The sequence below is a fragment of the Panthera onca genome, chromosome D3, assembly GCF_046562875.1.
Source record: "Panthera onca isolate mPanOnc1 chromosome D3, mPanOnc1 haplotype 2, whole genome shotgun sequence".
NCBI classification, from domain to species: Eukaryota; Metazoa; Chordata; class Mammalia; order Carnivora; family Felidae; genus Panthera; species Panthera onca.
The window spans coordinates 52,424,346-52,446,792 of record NC_138350.1 but is presented as its reverse complement, the minus strand read 5'-3'; the positions used below and the strand labels follow the sequence as shown (position 1 = coordinate 52,446,792).

At 39.8% G+C, this 22,447-nt stretch overlaps 2 protein-coding genes across 5 annotated transcripts in view; one reads left to right on the top strand and one right to left on the bottom strand.

Moving 5' to 3' along the window:
- Nucleotides 1–20,807, bottom strand: part of DSG2 (desmoglein 2) — a 50,382-nt gene extending 29,575 nt beyond the window's left edge. The window contains 2 exon segments of the mRNA XM_060613513.3: nt 20,159–20,689; nt 20,691–20,807. Coding sequence (XP_060469496.2) covers nt 20,159–20,689; nt 20,691–20,792 — 633 coding nt within the window. The 5' untranslated portion in view covers nt 20,793–20,807.
- Nucleotides 20,312–22,447, top strand: part of DSC1 (desmocollin 1) — a 361,845-nt gene continuing 359,709 nt past the window's right edge. For 2 of the 4 annotated variants that reach the window (XM_060613518.3, XM_078435363.2), the window contains exon 1: nt 20,312–20,420. The gene's annotated coding sequence lies outside the window, so the exon portion shown is untranslated. Of the gene's footprint in view, nt 20,421–20,809; nt 20,950–22,447 lie in introns of those variants that run through there. The other 2 variants (XM_060613517.3, XM_060613519.3) reach the window with 2 other exon arrangements.

Sequence of the window (22,447 nt, the reverse complement as noted above, 5' to 3'; positions counted from 1 at the left end):
GCCACGACCAGGGCTAGAGAGAGGAATCTACATTCTTTTGATCCACACTGCCTCCTCCAGGAAACTCAGAACACAACTAATATCTGAAGAACCAAAACAGGAACTCTTCATCTCATGTTCTCAGGTACGCACATAACTTTCCTCAAGGCCTTTAGTATGAGATGCACCCTCTACTCGTGGCCCAGTTAACTCCCATCATCCCTAGGGTCACCCACACGACTGCCCATGTTTGGACTTCACACCTAAGTCCCCCCAACCCTTTTCTTTGGTTCTTATCAAGCACTGTCACACTTTGGGCTTCATCATCACACAGAAGTAAATATAGTTGCAGTTACTCTAAAATCTGCCCAATAAACTCCTATCCTTCTGACTTTTGCTGTCCTTTCTTTATAGTCCATTAATCTCTTGGTTTCATTTATCCCTTGGCTTACTCTAGACCAGTTCTTTCTCACGTGATAGCCACACGTGGCTATTTACACTTAAATTATTTGAAATTAATAATTCATTTGCTCACTATCCACATGAGGCTAGTGGATTGAGAACGTCCCCAACATTAGGCAATGCTAGTAGATTACTGCCAGCCATTCCAAAGATGTTGTCAATGACTCTGCGACCCCTCATTCTCTTGACTTTCTAACATTCCTGCATCACCTTTTCACTAACTCTGTAAGCTCATTATTCTCTTTGATTCTGACCCTGTACTGGCAAAACTGGTAGACAAGGCCATGGAGGCTGAATGGATCCATCACATCCATTCACTCTCTAATAGCTGCTCCCTCCTCAGGGGTGGAGGCTCCTTTCTAGGGTGACCATATGTTTCCATTTGCCCAGGAGAGTCTGGATGACACCTGCTGTACTGGCACCCCGACTGTTATGACCCATTCACTCTCAAAGGTGTGCTCATTTAGACTATACATTTTACAGTTGCCTTATCTTTGTTTCTCTTATAGTGGCCCTATAATACCATTCTGAACCTCAGGAGACTGCCCCAACCACACGGACCCACACCTCTGAACGCATTCACTCTTAGATCACCCCACTTCTCATTTGATATTGTATCTTCAATTCTCCTTTCCTTCCCGGCCTTCTCCAAGACAGAGGTGTCCTGATGCCCTTCCAAAGTCAAATATCGTCTGTGTGATTTATCTTCACCTTTTCTACTTATTCTCCTACATTTATCTTCTCAAGAACCTCGCTCCTTCCACTAATTTTTTTATCTTCACTCATCACTGGCTAATCAAACATGTTTATTTCCTTCCCGTTGACTAGCCAAATATATTAATATCTTCTCTACCTGTCCCCGTCTCTGCTAACATTTAATCTGCTACATATTCTTTTTTGTACTATGACTCCAAGCTGAAATTGTCTATATTTATTGCCTTCACTTCCCCACCTTCCATTTGTGCATTAATTCATTATAATCTGCCTTCAATTTGGATTTTCTTGGTCTTGTTTGCCTTTTCTCATCTACATCTCAGGTCACATGGGTCCACAAAGGCCTTGGTGATAAATCATGGAAAATAAGGCTTTCTTCAAAATTTCTAGGTCTCTTTCACCTATTCACATCTCTTTGAAGGCTCCTTGCAGGGTCTGTTCTACATGTGGATCCTTCATCTTTCTTTCTTTCCTCTACCTTCGACATGTTCTTATCTCTACCCCTGCAAAGAGAAATTCCAGGATGCTCAGTCTCTAGTCTGAGCTTCTCTGGGGCAGACAAACAACCACGGCTAATTTTCGATTTTATGGCCAGATATATTATTTCTTCCTCACCTCATCCTCTCTATTATTGGCTAGGAATGCCACAGACATCTCTACTCAAAGTTATGCTCCCCAGGTTCATGTATTTTCAAAGGTGGCACGGTATGAAAAACAAGCAAAAGCAATGCTGAATGGATTATACTTCTCTGCATGTTTCTCTGGTGGGAATTTTTGAAAGGGAAGAATAGTGACTAGATCCAAGATTCCTCAGTGTCACATCATCAGGAGACACTCTTAAAATGTAATGTTTTCCTTGCCTAACCATTGATTTCTTTACTTTGTACTGGCCATATTGAGGGATTGATAAAAAAGTTACCACTTTTATTCTTCCCTAAACTCTTATTTGGTCTAGCAAAAAAGGTATAATAGTTACATGTTATTTTATTAAATGTTATCATCCTAAATATCATTAGTACATAAATAAAAATAGTTCTCTATTCAAATGCAAACTCTTTATGAGAGTATTTCTTCATTGATATTTTTTTTTTTCCTGGAATGTACTTTTTAGATGTTATTTGTAAGAAATGTAGACAATCATATGGTTATAAACAGTGTTTCTTAAACTTTAACATGCATTTTGCTCAACAGGGATCTTGTTAAAAATAAAGATTTCAATTCAGCAGGTATGCAGTTCAGTCTTATACCCTGCATTTCTACTAACTCTTAGGTGATTCTGACATTGTCAGTTCTTGAGTAGCAAGAAGCGTAGAATGTTATAGGAGTAGCAGTTGTTCATTTAGGATCAAAGACATGAAGTTTGCCTTATTTACTACTGTCTCAGTAGTTAACACAAGAAACTTTGTCATTCCTGATTGCTGATATCTTGAATGCAGAGAATCTTTTATTTCATGAATTTAACATTAAGTTTTTAATTGAAAATATATGCAAAAGTACAGTGAATGGTACAATGAACACTCAAAGCAATACTTAGTTTCAATTAGCTAGCACACACTTAAAAATAGATTTTTTTAAGGGGTGCCTGGGTGGCTTAGTGGGTTAAGCATCCGACTTTGGCTCAGGTCATGATCTTGTGGGTTTGTGGGTTTGAGCCCCGCATTGGGTTCTGTGATGACAGCTCAGAGCCTGGAGCCTGCTTCGGATTCTGTGTCTCTCTCTCTCTCTGCCCCCTCCCCTGCTCGTGCTGTCTCTCTCTCTCTCTCTCTCTCTCTCTCTCAAAAATAAACATTAAAAAAATTTAAAAATAGATTTTTTTTGAGATTTAGGAATGACTTTAGATTTGCATAAATGTTGCAAAGATAGTGCAGGGTTCCCTTACCCATTTTCCCCACTGACTTCTTAAATAGCTACTGTACACTTGTCAAAATTAAGATGCTGACATTGGTATATTTATAGAATGTAGAGTTAGCTAAATTCCAGACTTAATGTCCTTTTTCTGTTCCAGCATCCAGGTAGCATCCCATACTACAACTGGAATATCTCCTCTGGTCTGTGACTGTTTTTCAGTCTTTCCCTGTTTATGATCCTGACAGTTTTGATACCGGCCAAATATCCTGTAAGATGTCCTCCAATTTGGTTTTATCTGTTGATTTATTTCACAATCAGACCAGGGTGATGTGCTTTTGGAAAGAACACCATGGAGTGGTGAAGTGCCCTTTTCATCACATTGTATCAGGGGTACAGGATAGCCATATGACATTGTTGGTTAAGGTAGCCTTTGCAGGTTTCTCCACTGTGAAGTTCTACTTTTCCCTTTCTGTACTCTATTCCTTGCAAGTGAGTCACTAAGTCTAGCTCTCCTTTAGGGTGGGGACTGGGGGAGGAGAGAGATTAAGCCTCACCTCCTATGAGAGAGGCACATATACATATTACATGGAATTCTTTGGCAGAAAAGCTTCATTTCCTCTTCCCTCATTTGTTTATCCATTTAATCATTTATATCAGTATGGACTCATGCATATTTATTTTATTCTGTGGGTTATAAACCAATACTATTTTATTAATTTTGTGGTTCAAATCAAATAGTTCCAGCTTTGGGCACTGGAAGATCTTTCAGGTTAGATTCTGTTCCTATGTTTGACATGTTCCCACCTTTTTGTATTTTGAGCTCTCCCTTACTGTCTAGCATCACAAGATGTTCCAGGGCCATCTTCTATTTCTCCTATTTCAGCTTTATAATGAGCCATTTCTCCAAATAGCCCTGAATTCTAATAGGGGGGAATGGTATTAAGAAGCCAAGATCTGGACAGAGATGTAGCACACCCATTATGAAATTGTTCCCAGTCTCCTCAGCCACTTTTTCAGGTGAATCATAAAAACAGAGTTTTTCTTAACTTTGTTATTACAGAAAAGACTCTGTTGTAATTATTTTTGACAAGCAGTATCAGCTGGTGCAAAGTGCATGACTTAGGAAACAGTCATACCTAGATTAAAATCCTGATTCTGCTCAATAAATTGCTTTAATTTGTTTCCTTATGTGTAACATAAGAATTAATAATACGTCTGTGGCAGACATTTTCAATTGTATAGCTAATTGTCATTTCCTCTCATTTTAGCATTTACAAAACCCCATTTTGTTCAGGTAGCAGGTAGACACTGCCCAGGTGATGGAGCTGAGTAATGATTAGTATATGCCAAAGCGTCATAGTCTCCTTCACTTCGATGGTGACTAGTTTATGCGTAAATGTGTGTATTAGTCAGGTCAGGCTGCCATAACAAAACACTATAGATTGGGTGGCTTAAACAACAGAAATTTATTTCTGAGAGTTATGGAGGCTGGAAAGTCCAACATAAGGTACTGGCTAAGTCAGTTCCCAATAAGGACTCCCTTCTTGGCTTGCAGACAGCAGCCTTCTTGCTATGTCCACACATGAAGAGGAAGAGCTTGAGCTTGGGCTCTCTTGTCTCTTCTTGTAAGGGCACTAATCCTATCACTTTGGGAGTTAGGGCATCTACACAGGAATCGAGGGTGGGGTGGGAGGACACAAACATTCAACCTAGAACAATGTAGAAGAGAATTTTGGCCAATGAGATATCGGGAGAGCCTGGAAATGACTCTCCTCTTTGATAAGAAGAGAAGTATATGCACAGCCTCTCTTTTTACTTTCTTTTGGAGATTGCTAAGCAAGGACACGACATTTGGAATGGCTAGAGCCATCTGTGACCACGAGGAGAGAGCTAATAAAATGACAAGAGAAACCAAACTGAAACCATAACATCTCTGAGGTAAAAAATTGGTCAAAACTGGGACCACCCCATCTATGGACCATTTTTTAGAGATATTAAACATTATTTTTGTTTAATCTACTTTCAGTTGGGTTTTGTTACTTGAATCTGAAAGCACATATTGCAGGGTTATAGTGCATATTGAAAGATACAACATATAAGAGTGATTATTGCAGTGATTGGCATATAGCAGGCATTCAGTAAATAGAATTATGATGGTATTTTCTTAATTCTATGATTTGCATTTTCTTCATCTTAAAATTTCTGAAATTTGGATTCATTCATGCCTTCAATTTCCTGAGCTTCTACAATATGCTATGGTATGTTCTTATCCTCTTGGATTCTTACTTGTTCAAGAGACAGACAAAAATAGGTTGTGATAGCTGTAACGAAAATTAAAGCAGGGACAGGGTGGTAGAGAATGATTTAGGACTGTGAGGAGGCTCTCAGAAGAGATTCTATCTTCATAGAGACTGGAATGGAATGGGGGAGTAAGTCAGGCAGACCTTCTGGCAAATGGAAGGGTCAGGCATGGGGGAGGAATGGTATCAGTAATCCAGGTTGATGCTGCAAGAGAGAAGTGAGTCAGTGGAGATGATGTTAGGGCTTTTGGGTGCTGGTCGTCCTGTTTCTTAATCTGGTTGCTGATCCTATGCTATGTTCAGTTTGTGAAAATATAGCAGTTCAGTACACTTGTGATTTGTATATTTTTTCTTGTGTTATAAGAAAAAGGTACAAAAATTGATGTGCATCTTAAAGCTGAGGGTGTCACGGAATAGTTCTACAAATAGTTATGTAAATACTATCTGCATTTTTATAGCACCTACAGCAGTAGCCTGTTCTCACAGACACTTAATAAAATATGATGGACTGAAATAATTGCTCCACACTTGCACAAAACAAAAACAAAAAACAACAAAAAAACCAAGAGAATTGTACTAACATTTTGTTAATTGTGAGACTGCTTATTTGATTAAGGAAATAGTTAAGATCTTAACTACTCCTTTCTACTTACTCCGAGTAAGTAATCTGGATGTTTCCAGAGCACTTCCTTAATTTGTACAAGCAGTTCTCAGTTGGGGGGGTGGGGATTTCATATACAACTTCCTCCCCCACCCTGGAGCCATCTGGGACATTTGGTAACATCTGCAGACATTTTTGGTTTTGAAACGAGTGTGGAGGGCAGGGAGGTTGTCAAACCAGGGTGAGGTGCTACTGGCATCTAGTGGGTAGAGACCAGAGATGCTGCTCAATATCCTATTATGCACAGGATAGGCTCCCCCAACAAAGCATTATCTGGCTCCAGATGACAAAATGCTGAGGTTGAAATACCTTGATTTAGACCACGTGTCTTTGATAGGAAGCTACTATAATACCTAACCAAGAAGGTCATACAAATTTTAGGAGACCATGGATTTATTCAAATTTCCAAATTGCAGGCAATGTAAGTGGAATAACTGACATTCTGACTTCTGTCCTCCATTCCTACTTCTTCCCACTTGCCTTTGAACATTTCCAGCTCTGTAAGTTTAAGTGACATCCTGTGGGGATGTGGTAAAAGGGTTTCAAGCATCACAAGAATGCCTGGACGAGATGACCATTATGGCTTCTCCCAAGTATGAAATCTGTAGTTTTTTTCTCACAGGAACTTGGCGACAGAAAAGTTTCATGTGCAAAATGCCTTTAATACTGAAGAGAGGGGAGCCTGGGTGTCTTAGTCGGTTAAGTATCTGGCTCTTGACTTAGGCTCAGGTCATGATCTCACGGTTCGAGGGTTTGAGCCCCGCTTCAGGCTCTAGCGGTGCAGAGCCTGCTGGGATTCTCTCTCTCTCCCTCTCTCTGCCCTTTCCCTGCTCACACGCACTCTTTCTCTCTCTCTCTCTCTCTCTCTCTCAATAAATGAATAAACTTAAAAAAAAAGACTGAAAAGGAAAAATAAACTTCTAGTCTTTGCACCCAAATAAGTCGTATTTTTATATAAACCATAAAAATCCTTCAAAAGCTTTTCCAATTTACTAAAGTTAAAAAAAAAAGTTTTTATTTTTACCTCTGGATCCTACTCATCTTGTCAAACTGGACTTCCTGGTAACTGGCAAGAAAATAATTTTTCTTTTGGCAGAGGCATGAGGGCAAATCAAACATCACTGCAAAAAATGATTAGTCAATGTACTGTTTGTTCTCAAGGTCAGCACCTTTAAAAGACTTCCTATTATGAGGTCACCTTTATGAGTTTAACAAGCAGAATTCAGGAGGACTTATGAGTCACTAGATGACATCTCCTCCTGATTAATTCATTTTTGATCTGAAATAGACGATCTTGAAGATTTATTCCATGTTTCTGAGTCCATAGTAAGGTGACTCCTTACACGTTAATATCTCAGACCAGTAGATATCTTATGAGAGATAAATGTAGAGGGATACAAAGTAGTTTAAACACCATTCCAAACTTGAGGCATTCTATTCTAATGGCTTATTTCTATTCTGGCAAGTCAGTAGTGTGGTCAATAGACAATCTTAAGGACTCAAACAGAGATGATCTAGCATGTACCTGTTGTTGTCAGTTAGTCAAACTCATGTCCATCCCCTGGATAATCACAGAAACACCTGTGTTATTCTCCATTCTCACCCACCCTTTCGAAGAAGAAGGTGTTAAAATTCTTTGTTTCTCCATTTTACTGTGTGGAAGGCAAAACCAGAAACTGCTCCCAAGGATCCTTGGTTTATCCCCAATCCATTCCTAAGCTTTGTCAGCTTTGGCGAAAATAATCTAATAGAAATAAAATGACATTAGGGCCATGGATGCCACTTGTTTATTTCCATGATCGCATATCCTGATTTTTCTATTTGTATAGACAGAGCTGGACTAGCCTCTGTAGCCCCAAGAAGGTTGTGGCAGGACCTCCGTAATGACATAAACTTAGGTTCAAGTGACCCAGTGCAGTAAGAGTGGACCAGTAATTTTGGTGAGCTACTCTGATCAACCTGATAGGGTCAGATTTATGTTAGAATTTCACCTACTATACTCTTTCTCTTAATCTTGCTTAATTTTTTTTTTCTTGAGGGAGGGGACGTAGTTTTTACAAAATGTCTTTTTTTATGGCTAAACATTATAATTCATTTAGAAAATACCAACTTAAAAATGTCTATAATATTTTATTCAACTTATATGTGACCCATACATTAAAGACAATTCCTAGAGTAGCTTTATTAAAAAAACTAATCACGGGGGACCTGGGTGGCTCAGTCAGTTAAGCATCCGACTTTTGCCCAGGTCATGATTTCATGGCTCATGGGTTTGGGCCTTGCATTGTTCTCTGTGCTGACAGCTTAGAGCCTGGAGTCTGCTTCAGATTCTGTCTCTGTCTCTCTCTGCCCCTCCCCCACCTGCACTCTCTCAAATATAAACATTAAAAAAATGTAAAAAAACAAAAAAACTGAATTTATATATACACTTATATTTGTTTTCACAGTTGGTACTTAAAAAAAACCTCAATAGCCAAGAAAAGCAGTATTTTTAACTTTAATGTTTCAATTCTGAGCTTGAATTTTAGATAGTAAAACTACATACTTTAAGACTGAATGTAATAAATTATATGATTTGTCATAACCTTTCACCTGCTCTTATAATGTTTGGGCTAATCTTAATGTAACAAATAGGGCTTTGAGTGAGTCATATTGATGACTTTAAAGAAGCTTTAAAGAAGAAGATATTTTCTTTGGAATTATTAACTGCCCCCCAAAATTTTAAAATGTGGATTTGGTAATGCTGTGCTACCCTTGAGTTGTTAGGTCACATTGCGAATTCTTACTTCAAGTTGAGTTTTGTGCCATCATAGACCGCTCCTATATCTTCCTGGATATAGACATTTAAACTGAAGGTCCAGAAAAGTCCATGTTATTTTATTTGGTCCTTAAAACATTTTTTTTTTAAAATCAGAGTTGCTAACAAGTAATTAAATGTAAGCTTTTAAAATATTTAATCTTTTTTCTTCCCATTTATTTTCTAATAGGGATGTTAGCAGTGGTTCTCAAGCTTGAGTGGCATCAGAATCACCTTGTTAAAACACAGACTGCCAGGTTCCAGCAGAGGATTTCCAGTTCTCAGTCTGTGAATCAAGGGGCATAAGAATCTGTAGTTTCCTGGTTATGTTGATGCTTCAGGTCTGATCACACTTTTGAAAACCATTGTATAAAACCAGAGTAGCAAAGGAAAGGGAAGAATGAGCCTGGATAATTCGTTGACTGGATAATAAATCCTCAACTACAAAGATGTGTGAAACGATAGATTCTAAACTAGGATATATAGGAACTGAGTGATTTCTATCACAAGAAGAAGTAGCAATCTTTACTTTTAGAAGTAGCAATCAATATAACAGGATTACTTTAAATAGTGTTTCCTCCTCTTTTACATCTTTTCTAGTTTAAGTTTTGCTGATCTTGAGCATTTATTATTTTTGAAATATTTTACCATTTTATCGTTATTTGTTTTCTATAACTGCTATGAATGCTTTTGGAATCAGGAAAAATCTTAGTAAATCTATATAAATTATCTCACATAATTTGATAGAGAAAAATGATGCTGTTTCCACCTTTTTGCTGTAATATATTGCTGAAAATTACACTAAAAAAATGCAGAAACCAGATTTCCATCCCCCGAAGTTTAAGAAAATCAAGAGCTTCAGACTGTCCCTCTTCACCGTTAGATGGCACTGGTCTGTCAGTAAGGCAACTGTACTCCAAGGTTCAAACTGGAAAACAGGCATTTTCAATTGGCCTCAAATAAGTGAAGGCAAAATTAAAAACTGTGAAAATCAAGGGCTTTAGAAAGTTGTATGAATCTTTTTGCAGGACTATTATCTGTGAAATTAGGCAAATCTTAATTTACATTTTTTGTCTCTTTTCTTTCCTTTGTAGAAAAATTCTAATTTGTAATGAAACTAAATCAATAATCTGGAAGTTCAGGTCAGACTGATGACTAATTGAACAGTAAATATGTTTTTAAAAATTTTTTTAAATGCTTATTTATTTTTGAGAGAGAGAGAGAGAGAGAGAGAGAGAGAGAGAGAGAAACAGGGGGTGAGGGCAGAGACAGAGGGAAACACAGAATCCAAAAAAGCCTCCAGGTTCTGAGCTCTGAGCTGTCAGCACAGAGCCCAATGCATGGCTTGAACCCATGAACTGCCAGATCATGACCTGAGCCAAAGTTGGATACTTAACCAACTGAGCCATCCAGGTGCCCCAGTAAATATATTTTTTAAACAAAGGAAATTCACATTATTATTCCAGCTTTCCCAAACATAGAAAGATGCTTTGACTCTTTTTTTTTTAACTTTATTTATTTTGAGAGAGAAAGAGAGCACGAGTTGGGAGGGGAAGAGACGTAGAGAGAGAGAATCCCAAGCGGGTTCCACATTTATCAGCATTAAGCCTAATGTGGGACTCAGACTCACCAACCGTGAGATCATAACCTGAGCTGAAGTCAAGAGCCTGATGCTTAATCGACTGAACCACCCAGATGCCCCAACTCTTGGGTTTTTAAAGACTACTTCTGTGTCCCAGACAATTAGCTAGTGTATAGACAAATGACATTTAGATTCTGCTCTGAAACTCACAGTGTAGTAGGAGAGATAAAGAATATATAAATAACTATAACATAGGGTAGAAAAAGTTAATTGTGCAAATGACAACTGCAAAAAAAGTTCTGGGGAAATGCAGAAACCACTTTCTGCTAGGGGAATCAGGAGAGGTTTAGGAAAGGAGGTGGCAGTGGGCTTGGCCTTGAGAGGGAGCAGAATCTGTGCAGATTGTGGGAGGATGGAAACGATCCATTCAAAGGCAGCATGTGCCACTACATGGAGATGGAGGGCAAAGAACAAGAAGTTTGGCAGTTTGGCACCTAGACTGTGTTACAGTGGTACGTAGAAAATAAAGACAAAAAGTTGTGCTAAAATTCTTCACTGATCTTATAAGTGGGAGTCATCGACAACTTCTGATTAGGGATACTCTTAACACTAGAGCTGCAGAGGTTTTCTGGCAGTACTGTGGAAGATGAAAGGCAGGTGACACTTTGAACATTAGAGTAATAAGCCAGAGGAGATAAAATGAGGAACAGCATAGAGGAATGGCACAAGGATGGATGGGTGAAGGCAAGTATTTATTTATTTTTAATGTTTATTTATTTATTTTTGAGAAAGAGAGAGACAGCATGAGCAGGGGAGGGGCAGAGAGAGGGGAGACAGAATCCGAAGCAGGCTCCAGGCTCTGAGCTGTCAACACAGAGCCTGATGTGGGGCTTGAACTCACAAACCATGAGGTCATGACCTGAGCCAAAGTTGGACACTCAACCGACTGAGCCAACCAGGTGCCCCAAGAGAAGGCAGGTCTTCATTAGGACACAGCTAATCCGTGACAATGCTTCATACATGGAGGATACGGGAAGGGGTGAGAGGATCCTGAAAATCTGAATGGCTAGAAGGATGCAATTCTCAGAGCGCAGTTTGTAAACCTGTTAATTAGATCTTGGGGAAACCTTTTGAGTAGGGAGGAAAGATACTAGACAAAAAAGTAGGGCACTGCAAGGGACGCAGTGGGTCAGTTGATATATGTGTGTGTGTGTGTGTGTGTGTGTGTGTGTGTGTGTGTGTATCACATCCATTTATCGATGGGACATTTAGGCAAATTCCATGTGTTGGCTTGCAATGAACATACGGGCACATATGTATTTTTCAGTTAGTGTTTTCATTTTCTTCGGAGAAATACCTAGAAGAGGAATTGTTGGGTCATACGGTAATTCTATTTTTAATTTTTTGAGGAACCTCCATACTGTTTTCTATAGTGGCTGTACCAATTTACATGATCAGTCTTGGATGACTGTATATTTCCAGGAATTTAACCATTTCTTCCTTGCTGCCAATTTGTTGGTATGTAAATTGTTCATAGCAGTCTCATGATCATTTGTATTTCTGTGGTATTGGTTTTAACTTCTCATTTCTGATTTTATTTATTTAGGCTCTGATATTTTTCTTGATGAGTCTGGCTGAAAGTTTATCAATTTTATCTTTTAAAAAACCAGCTCGTAGTTTCTTTTCTATTTAAGATGTTTCTGCTCTGATCTTTATTACTTCCTTCCTTCTACTAACTTCAGGCTTTATTCTTTTTCTAGTTCCTTCAGGTGAAAGGTTAAATTATCTATTTGAAATTTCTCTTGTTTTTTGAGGTGGGCCTGTATTATTATAAGATTCCCTCTTAAAGCTGCTTTTGCTATATCCCATAGACTTTTGGAACATTGTGTTTTCATTTTTGTTTCTCTCAAAGTACTTTTTAATTTTTTCTTTCTTTCTTTCTCTCTCTCTCTCTCTTTTTTTTTTTTTTTTTTGACAGAGAGAGAGTGCACAAGCAGGGGAAAGGGGCAGAGGGAGAGAGAGAATCCCAAGCAGGCTCCATGATCAGTGTGGAGCCCGATGCAGGGCTTGATCCCATGACCTGGGATCATGACCTAAGCTAACATCAAGAGTCAGCTACTCAACTGACAGAGCCATCCAGGCACCCCTTTCCTCTTTGATTTCTTCATTGGCCCAACAGGTGTTTAGTAACATGTTTTAATCTTAATGTGTTTGTGTTTTTTCCAGATTTCTTCTTGCAGTTGATTTCTAGTTTCAGACCATTGTGGTCAGAAAAAATGCTTAATATGATTTCAATCTTAAATTTATTGAGATTTGTTTTGTGGCCTAACATGTGATCTATCCTGGAGAATGTTCCACGTGCACTGGAGAAGAATGTGTATTCTTCTGTTTTTGGATGAAAACATTCTGTAATAATCTATTAAGTCCATTTGGTCTATTGTGTCATTCAAGGTCAATGTTTCCTTCTTAATTTTGGTTCTAGATGATCTATCCATTGATGTAAGTGAGGTGTTGAAGTCCTCTACTGTTACTGTTTTACCACCAATTTCTCCCTCTGTGTCTGTCAAAATTTGCTTTATGTATTTAGGTGCTCCTGTGTTGGATGCATACATATTTACAAGTGGTGTATCTTTTTGTTGAATTGACCCCTTTATCATTATGTGATCCCCTTCTTTATCTCTTGTTACAGCCTTTGTTTTGAAGTCTATTTTGTCTAAGTATTGCTACCCCCAGATTGCTTTCTGTTTCCATGTATATGGAATATTTTTCTACATCTTCACTTTCAGTCTGTGTATGTATTTAGATATGAAGTGAGTTTCTTGTAGGCAGCATATAGATGGGTCTTGATGTTTTTTACCCATTTAGCCACTCTGTGTCTTTGGATTGGAGCAGGTAGTCCATTTACATTTAAATTAATTATTGATAGGTATGTATTTATTGCCATTTTGTTCATTGTTTTCTGGTTGTTTCTGTAGTTCTCTGTTCTTTTCTTCTTCTCTTATGATTTGTGACTTTCTTTGGTGCTGTTTGGAATCCTTTCACTTTATTTGTTTATCTATTATAGGTTTTTGGCTGTGGTTACTATGAGGTTCATATATAACAACCTATGTACATAGCCATCTATTTTAAGTTGGTGGTCACTTAAGTTTGAATGCTTTCTAAAAGGACTACATTTCTGCCCCCCACCTCATGCTTTATGGTTTTGATGTGATATTTATATGTCTTATTATTTTGTGCATTCCTTAACTAATCATTGTAGATATGCAACCATATCTACTACTGTTGTCCTCTTCTACCTACCTTGTTGCTGTCCCCTGCTGTGGAGGCTCTGTTGACCCAATTTCTAGGTCCCCTTCACAGGGAATTATTCCATATATAGTTGTGGATTTATTGTGTCTGTGGGAAGAGGTGAGATCAGGATTTTTCTACATTGCCATCTGAACCCTCCTCCTAATTTTATTCTATTTTTTTAGTTTGCATTGTGGGGAACATGAAAGAGTAATGGGATGGAGGTACTTTAGAAGAGCGGATATCTGAACTCTCTTCTCATCTCATTTCCACCCAAATTTGCCCTCTTATTCTCCATTCAGCCAGGCAGCACCTGCTTAGCTGATGAAAATAACTGCCATGCAGGTGTGATTTTGATGTGAGACATAGACGTGTTTGGCATAGAGTAGATGCTCAGTAATATTTGCTGAATGAATGAATGTATCAAGTTTCAATTAACCAGAGATATTTGCATTTTCTTGTTTTTTTTTCTTTTATTTTAGAGAGAGAGAGAGTGCTAGTGGGGGAGAGGGGCAGAGGGAAAGAGAGAATTCCAAGCAGGCTCCATGCTTAGCATGGAGGCAGATACAGGGCTAGATCCCACAAACCAGGGATCATGACCTGAGCCAAAGTCAAGAGTTGGACGCTCAAGTGACTGAGCAACCCAGTTGTCCTGATATTTGCATTTTCAAAAGAGAACAGAGATGAGATGAATTCCTGAATAGAATCTCTATTTGTCTATCACCATTTCTCAGTGGGAGTGCTATAGGTATTCATGAGTAGCTAAATTCTTCTTGAAGGTTCTGAAGAATGCTGGAGGCTTAGCATCCCTGGATTGGAAGTATTAACTACCAGTAGCATCTTGGACCTTATGACAACCAAAATGCCCCTTTCAAATCTTAGTCCCCCAATATTTCCTTGAGAACACTTGCTCCCAAAACAATCCTCCTACTGGGCTGCACCCTCCTTCCATCGTACTGTATGGGCTTTTCTGCCTGTCTTTGGTTACAACATCCTAAATTTTGGAAAAATCTCTTTTGAAAAAAAAAAAAGAGGCAAAATTGTTCCCAATTGGCCAACAACTCTCTCTTCTTTCTTGACCCTTTCCTGACCGACTCAACCAAAATTCATCTTTTTAATTTCTTAATAATTTGAACACCTCCCTAAAAATGCTTACTTGTTAATTAGTCTTTTGTGGCTTCCCTTGGTATCAGGAAGGCTGCACTCATCTTTCTGTATGGTATTTTGCCTTACATTCCAGCTACAATGAACTCTTTCATTTCTTCCAAGCACGTGCCCTTGTCTTCAGGCCTTTGCAAATGCTCTTTTCTCTACCTGGAACATTCTTCCCCCTTCTTCTCTTCAGATTTCATTAATTTATAATTATTCTCAGATCTTGGCTGGGATGGTCAGTGCTGGAGCTCCTTCTGTAAGCTCCAGAGTAGTGTCTATTCTTTTTATCATTGCTCTTCTTACTATAACCCAATTGGAAATTAGCCATTTACTTATTTACTAGACCATAAACACCATGATGACAGAACATGTCTGGTTTTTTCATGGTCTCCCAATGTCAGGTATGTTGTTTAAAATCAAGCAAGGTGTCACTAAACACCTTGGTTAGTTTCTACATAGTTTCTTTTCTTGTGAGTATTACCATATTACCATTAGACTATGGTATAAATACTGGTGTTCTAGATTCCTTGACTCTAATCCCTAAGCTTTGCATATAATAAAAATCTTAATAATTTTTAATTTAAATAAAATAATTTAAATTAAATAATTTTTAAATCTTTATAATTTGAAATAAACAAAAATAGTACAATGTCATATGTGGTATACATTTGATACTTTAAGATAAACTTAACTAAGAAAACAATCTCTCATCATATATGTTTGAAAAGTATTATTCAACTATTAAAATTTGTGGCACTTTGAAAAACAGGGGGAAAAAAGCTGTGACTAAGACATGCTCAAATTGATCTAAAGCTCATTTATGATTTCAATTAAGGCTTCTGATTTTTACTACAATTTGGCAGTTTAAAAAATACCAATTGCTGTTCAATGTATAATTTTTTCCATATAAATATGGGCATGCTTCATCCATGAATAAACTATTTTGCAAAATTGAGAGCAGTAATTCTTACTCTTTTATATGTCTGATAATTAGATTAACTGTAAAGTTTCTATCAATACATATTTCTGGACCTCAGCCTTAGGGATTTTAATTTAGTTCATCAGGTCTAATGATTGGGAAGAATTTAGCCCAAATGAATGCTCATACTTTTTTTTAAATCATAATTCCCTCTAAGTTCAGTATTAAAGAATTTTTTGTTAAGAGCTGACATTTTTACATAACTTTTTAATTTTTAGAAACAAAAACAAATGTGAAATCATATGTTTCTAAAATCCCTGGATGTAACTGATTACTCTTACAGGCTTCAATACGTATCATCTAAATTATACTTGAATTTACTCTAAATTCTGTTATCCAGTCGTATATTAAAACGTTAAGCATAATGGCAATTTTTATAATTTATAGATAGTTGAACTTACTTGTTACATATTGAACTATATATCTCTTAAAAGAACATATGGTGAAGTCCTAACCCCTAATATCTCATAATGTGACCTCATTTGGAACAGGGTCTTTGCAGATTTAACCCAGCTGAGGTCATTAATGTGAGCCCTAATCCAACACGATCAGTGTATTTATAAAAAGGGGAAATTTGGACGTAGACTCAGACGTGTGTAGAGTAAGATGATAGGAAAAGACATAGGAAGGATGTTAAGTGAAGATGGAGGATAGAAGCGATGTATCTAAGAGGCCAGGAAAGCTAGAGATTGTGGGTGAACCACCAAACACCAGGAAAAGACAAGGAAGGAAACCTACAGATTTAAGAGGGAATGTAGCCCTTGATTTCGGACTTGTAACATCTAGAACTGTGAGATAAATTTCTGCTGTTTGAAACCACCCAATTTTTGGTACTTTGTTATAGCAACCCTAACAAGCTAATACACCAGTAAATATAACTGTTCCTAACACAATTTGCAATCACGGAATCCTTAAAATGTTGTTTGATTTTTAAAAACTAAGCTTACTTAGTCAAAGGCAAAATTGAGGCAGCCACTGGAAAATCTCTCCCCCAAGTGCCCTCTTTAGCAGCCTGGTGAAGTCTATGGCCCTTTCTCCTAATACTGTTTTTAAATTTACATAATAAAAAGCATTGGATTACGAATGAATCCCGTATATTGAAATAGTTGTCAAAATTTAAGAAACACCAATCTGTGGTACAGTGATATCATGCACTGCATTATCAACACATTAATAATTAGATCTAAAAGAAAGTTTATTAGTGATGAGAATAAAGGGTACTTTCAGATAACTAGTATGATGTGACAATATTTATGAATTCTATTGTGACAAAGACACAGGTACTGCTAATTATTATTATTTTTTTTGTAAATCAAAGGGATTATTAACAAAAATTTTTTTTAATGTTTATTTTTGAAAGAGAGAGAGACAGAGCATGAGCAGGGGAGGGCAGAGAGAGAGGGAGGCCCAGAATCCGAAGCAGGCTCCAGACTCTAAGCTGTCAGCACAGAGCCTGATGCGGAGCTCGAACTCAGAAGCTGTGAGATCATGACCTGAGCTGAAGTCGGACTCCCAACTGGCTAAGCCACCCACACATCCATGTACCACTAATTCTAAGGCAGTGTCTTTCTTACACTCATAATTTTAAAAAAATGCTAAATTCAGATAGAGATTAGTAAAAACAGATATGTAATTTATTCCCAGCCATGTCTAAGGACCCTCTGAATTCCACCTTTGGAGTATTTGGTAGTTGGTGGATCCCAGGTAAAAAAAACAAAAAACAAAAAACAAAACAAACAAACAAAAAAAACCCTTGAAGAGGAGAGATTGGTTTTATTCGCAAATTATTTCTGCTTTCCATTTTGATAGAGTTGGCCTCAAATGACTATGTGATAGTTGTGTGGGTGCCACTCACTATCACCCTTCTGATGTGTCTCCCTGAATTGCAGAGGAAAGCTAACGACCACGTGTCATAGACTCCCTTGCAGCTAAAGTTCTAAACATGATTTAGGTTCAATCAGTGAGCATTTACATGAGATCTGAAAGAAGGAGGTAGAAGCTATGTGTATTCTCTGCTTGCTGGCAAGCCGAGATATGGCTGTAGTTGGGTTTCTGCAGCCATCTTATTACTGCTTTAGTGTCTATCACTAGAGTAATGGGTGTCAAGAGGTAGGGTCCTGGTACATTTAGCTGGCATGCATCCTAGTAAATGTGGCACTGCTCTGGACTTGGCAGCAAAAGTAGCATCTAGATCTTGGCAATTTACACACTGTGGGGGTGGCAGTGCTGGTTTCTGATCACAGGAAAGGTACCAGCTCCCTAAGTGGTTGGGTTTGGCTGTGTGGCTTTGAAGTCGTTACTGACAACTCAAAATGAAGTCCCCTTCCTCAATCCTTCCTATACTTATGCAATCAACTTAATGCCCTGAAATAAATCCCTTCTTGCTTTAACTGGCTACAATGAATTGTTATCAGCACTGCAACTGAACTCTGACCCATACAGAATACAATTTATATTCCCTTCTATGAAAGGCCCATTTCCTCAAGAACTCCTTGAGGAAGTTGGCAGATGATTGCTTTCCATTCTACCAAAGAGGACACTTTGAATTTCAAACACCCTGGGGGGCAAAATGCTGAACTGTCCACTGCCCACTGACCAAAAAGAAATACTCAAATTTATATCACAAAAAGTATAATAGAAAATACAAAGAATACCCCAAAATCTGTTCCAGTTCAGTTAATTACAATCCCTTTATAAAGAACTCGGCTATTGGCTAAGAGAGTAAAAATACTGGATTGCTAACATAGAAAATATGTGTAAATTATTACCTATTTCTCCATAAATGTACTTCAATTGGCCTGCCCGTTATACCATCTGAGGATAAAGGCAATTTCTTTTCCTACGTGAAAGGAATTTAATATTTAACCCTCAGAGTAAGCCAGGTGCTATATTAGCTTGGTATTCTCCTTAGCCAGGAGGTGTCACAATGAGGGTATTAGTTGCTCTATTATTCTGGAGGCCAAAAAGAAAATCCTAAATTACCGCAGAGAAGTTTTATTAACAACATGAGCTTGAGCTGAAAATTACCTCAATGACTTCGACAATACGCAATGGGTAAATAGAGTGAGAAAACAAAGTGGTGTGCGAGAGGTTTTAATTATCATATAATTCCAAGAGAGGGTTCACTGAAATCCCTAGATTGGATTAGTCATGTGTTTTTCCCTGTGATATACACATACACACACAAAACAGGAAAAAAATACCTATCAATATAATCAACTAGTATTAACAATATATAAATATATTAATATAAAAATAAATATATATTTTCCCCCTCCCCCACTGCAATTCTGGAATAGAGAAGGTAATCTTTTGGAAATTAGAACTTTTAATATAATGAATGAGCTTGTGTGGTTTATAAAAATTGTTAACCATTATATAAGAAAACTGAGTATGATTTTATATCTCATCTCTCTGAACATATATTTTAAGTCTCAGGAAAATGAACCCACACTTAGGAGAACTGTCACTTTATCAGATCTCATTTAGCAAAACCCCCTAAGCCAGGCACATTTCTTAATCATGTGCAATTCCTTTAACAAACAGAAAACAAATATATTTAAAATCCAATCTGAGCACAGAAACCAAGCATAAGAAACGGAGCTCCAGAGACCGAACAGTATTTTCCAGTGGTTCAAGACCTTTTCTCTCGTAACTTCCAAAAAGTCAGTTGGACTGTGGCCCTGCACTTCGATTTTCTATCACATTTTAAAAAGGAAAAAAAAAAATCTTACCATTACATATGTTTCTTGTCTTTAACACCAGGACATTGCTTTAAAACACCAACTTTGTGAACTTGATGTTAAACCTGTGTGTGGGTGATTTTAACGGTACCGTGGCTTTACCAAACAAAAATTAAATAGTAAAATGCGGTTTCTGAAAACCCTTTTTGTAGCCCTTCGCTGCCGTCTAAGAATACAGGTGTTTCCCCGGTGTGGCCGGTTCATTGAGGCGGACGCGAGGCGGCAGCCCCGGGGACCGGGGAGAGAACATCGCGAACCTCCTGGAAGGAGGCCCGGCTCCTGCCTCCATGTTGCCCGTCGGAGGGAGAAGACTGCAAACAAAGCCCCGATCTCCAGGAAAGCCGCTCCCGCCTCCTGGCCCGCTACACCCACAGATCACAGCCCGGGAAGGCGCTGGGGCCGGAGCGTGGCGGCCGGTGGAGCAGAACTTCAGACAGGTCCGCACACGAACGCGGAGTCGCGGTTGGTTTTCCCGAAGCCTCGAGGTCCGAGCTCGCCGCAGCTTGCCCGGCCCTTTGCCACCCTCCGGACACAAAGAGGGAGCGCCGGGCTCCAGGCTCTGCCCAGGCGGAGGCGGGCAAGTTGCCCGCCCGCGCCCTCGCCCTCGCCCTCGCCCTCGCCCGGGGCTCCGCGTCCCCGCTACCCGCACTCACCAGAAGAAGCAGCGCGGCGCCCTCCGCGCTCCGCGCCATCGCGTCTGCGCCGCCGCCGCGCCCTCGCCTGGGGCGGCTCGTCTCGCTCGGCGCCGCCGGCTCCCCCGCGTCCCCGCAGGCGCGACCCCGGCTCCGCCCCGGAGCCCCCGCTCCGACAGTCGTTCTCCACGACCGCCGCGCCGCCCTGCCCCGGGGCGCGGTGCCAGGTGCGGCCGCCGTGAAAAAATGGAACCGGGAGCCCGCCGGAGTCGTGGGCGCTGAGGTGGGGATTCCTCGGAGGAGGGAGGCGCGCGGTGGACTCCCGCCCCTCGTCGCACACGCACCTGGGACCGTGACGTCCCTGGGCTGAGGACTTTGGGTGGCAGGCCCCGCCCCGCCGTCCTCTCCTTCACGTCCCCTCCTCTCGGGAGAGTGGCCGGGACAACGGAGGCTCTGGGCCACCCGGCGGGACTCGGCCTGAGCAGCGTGAGCCGCTCGGCGCCAGCCCCAGGGCAAAGCTGGCTCTTCGGAGCGAGACCTGCCGGCCCCCGGGCGAGCGCGCCCGGCCACCCGAGGCCGCCCAGGGGTCCAGAACTTTGTGAATGTGCGCGGGCCCGGAGCTCAGGTGGAGTGGAGAAGACAGTGCTGCGGACATCCGCGTCCCCACTGCAGCGGACAGCCGCGTCCCCACTGCAGCCGGGGTGCCTGCGGCCTGCCTTCTGGGAAAGGAGGTTCTGGAGCAGGATGTAGGTGGCTGGCTCTGTGAAGGCCTCTTGCCTCTCTGCCTAAGGCCTCTTCATTGCTTCCAGCAGGTTTGCAGCTTATCTGGGTAAAGGAGACACAGAAAAAAATCACAGATGATCTAAACGGACAGTTCTTTGACTCTTTGTTAACCAGAAACGGCTAGGAGAAAACTCCAGGGGTTGTTAAGGAAAAGATGGACTCTTTGATATGATTTACAAAATCTCTTACACAAAGCATAACTAGAGGTCAGAATCCTTGCTCCCCTAGCGGTGTGACCTGGACAACTTCTCTGTGTCTTAGTTCCAGATCTGTTAGATGGGATTAGCAACACCCAGCACAAAAGGGCTGTTGTGAAGATTAAATCGGAAAATGCATGTGAAGCCTTCTGCGGTGTTTATAGTACATCGGGTTCAATAAATGTAGTTGTTAGAACTCTAATTATTATTGCAGGTATAAATGTGAAGTTGAACTCTTCTTGAAAAACGGAGGCACTAGAATCAGCACCAGGTTAGGAAGCTTCTACGAAACGTGAACTTTTGATGTTGGAGTAGTGGAAGTGCCTAGAAAAGTATAAAGTGTTGACATCCTACTAGAAAGAGAAGTTTGGCATTCACTGTGAACAAAATAGCAGAGTTCCTTCTGTAGTCAAAAGTGCCCTCTTTCTTGTCCCTTTCCCAGTTTTTTATACCCCTCTCTCCCTAGCTCTGATCTTGCCAGTTTTTCAGATCCAGTAAGTTGGCATCTCCTCTTTAGTCCCTTTCGTCCCTAGCTGCCAAGCACCCCTCCCTCTTGGAGTGGAGAGAAACCACGTTCTCCTCTATTTGTTTAGGGCTTAACTGCTGAGTGACTTTTCTCATATTATTACTTAAGTGTTAGTGATTAAGTTAGTTGAGGACTAAGTATATAGGAAGAGTGTCTGCTTAGTTTCCACTCTGTTTCCAGTGCCTAGAACAGTGCTGAGTACCAGGGAGGCTCTTAAGCATTGGATGCATAGTTGAGTCAAGAGAGAAGTATGTCTCCTAGTTTCCATTCCTTTGTCTTGAGCTAGACGTGGGTGGTAGCACCTTGGTGATAATTCCCATTCCGCATCACTCTGGGAAATCTAAATAAATAAGGCAGGCTTTACCAAAACACTTTCACAGATCATCCTTGAAGACTATATATCAATCCTACCTAAAATTAGTACTCTTGTACCTGAGTCCTATAGGCAAGTATTTATGCCCCATTATCAAGGGTTTGTTTTCTGTTTAGTAATGATGATAATTGTAGCTTTCAGAATGAGAAATAGCTACCGCAAACTGTATTTCTGTTGGATTGTTCGGTCTCCCCCCGAGGCTGACAAAGTCAGTTTCAGAATTGTATTCTTCTAGAAGACATTTATTCCAAGGCTTTGAGAGAGTGTCAACACATACACTATCCAGTGCCATAGTATGTCGTTCTCGAATTAGCTCCCCTTTAAAAGTTCTGAAATTTATGACTCAGTGACTTGAGGGAACTTGTTTCAAGTCAGATGAAACACTTCTCTAGCTCCTGACTTCCTTTTCCTGGCATGATAGTAAATCTATT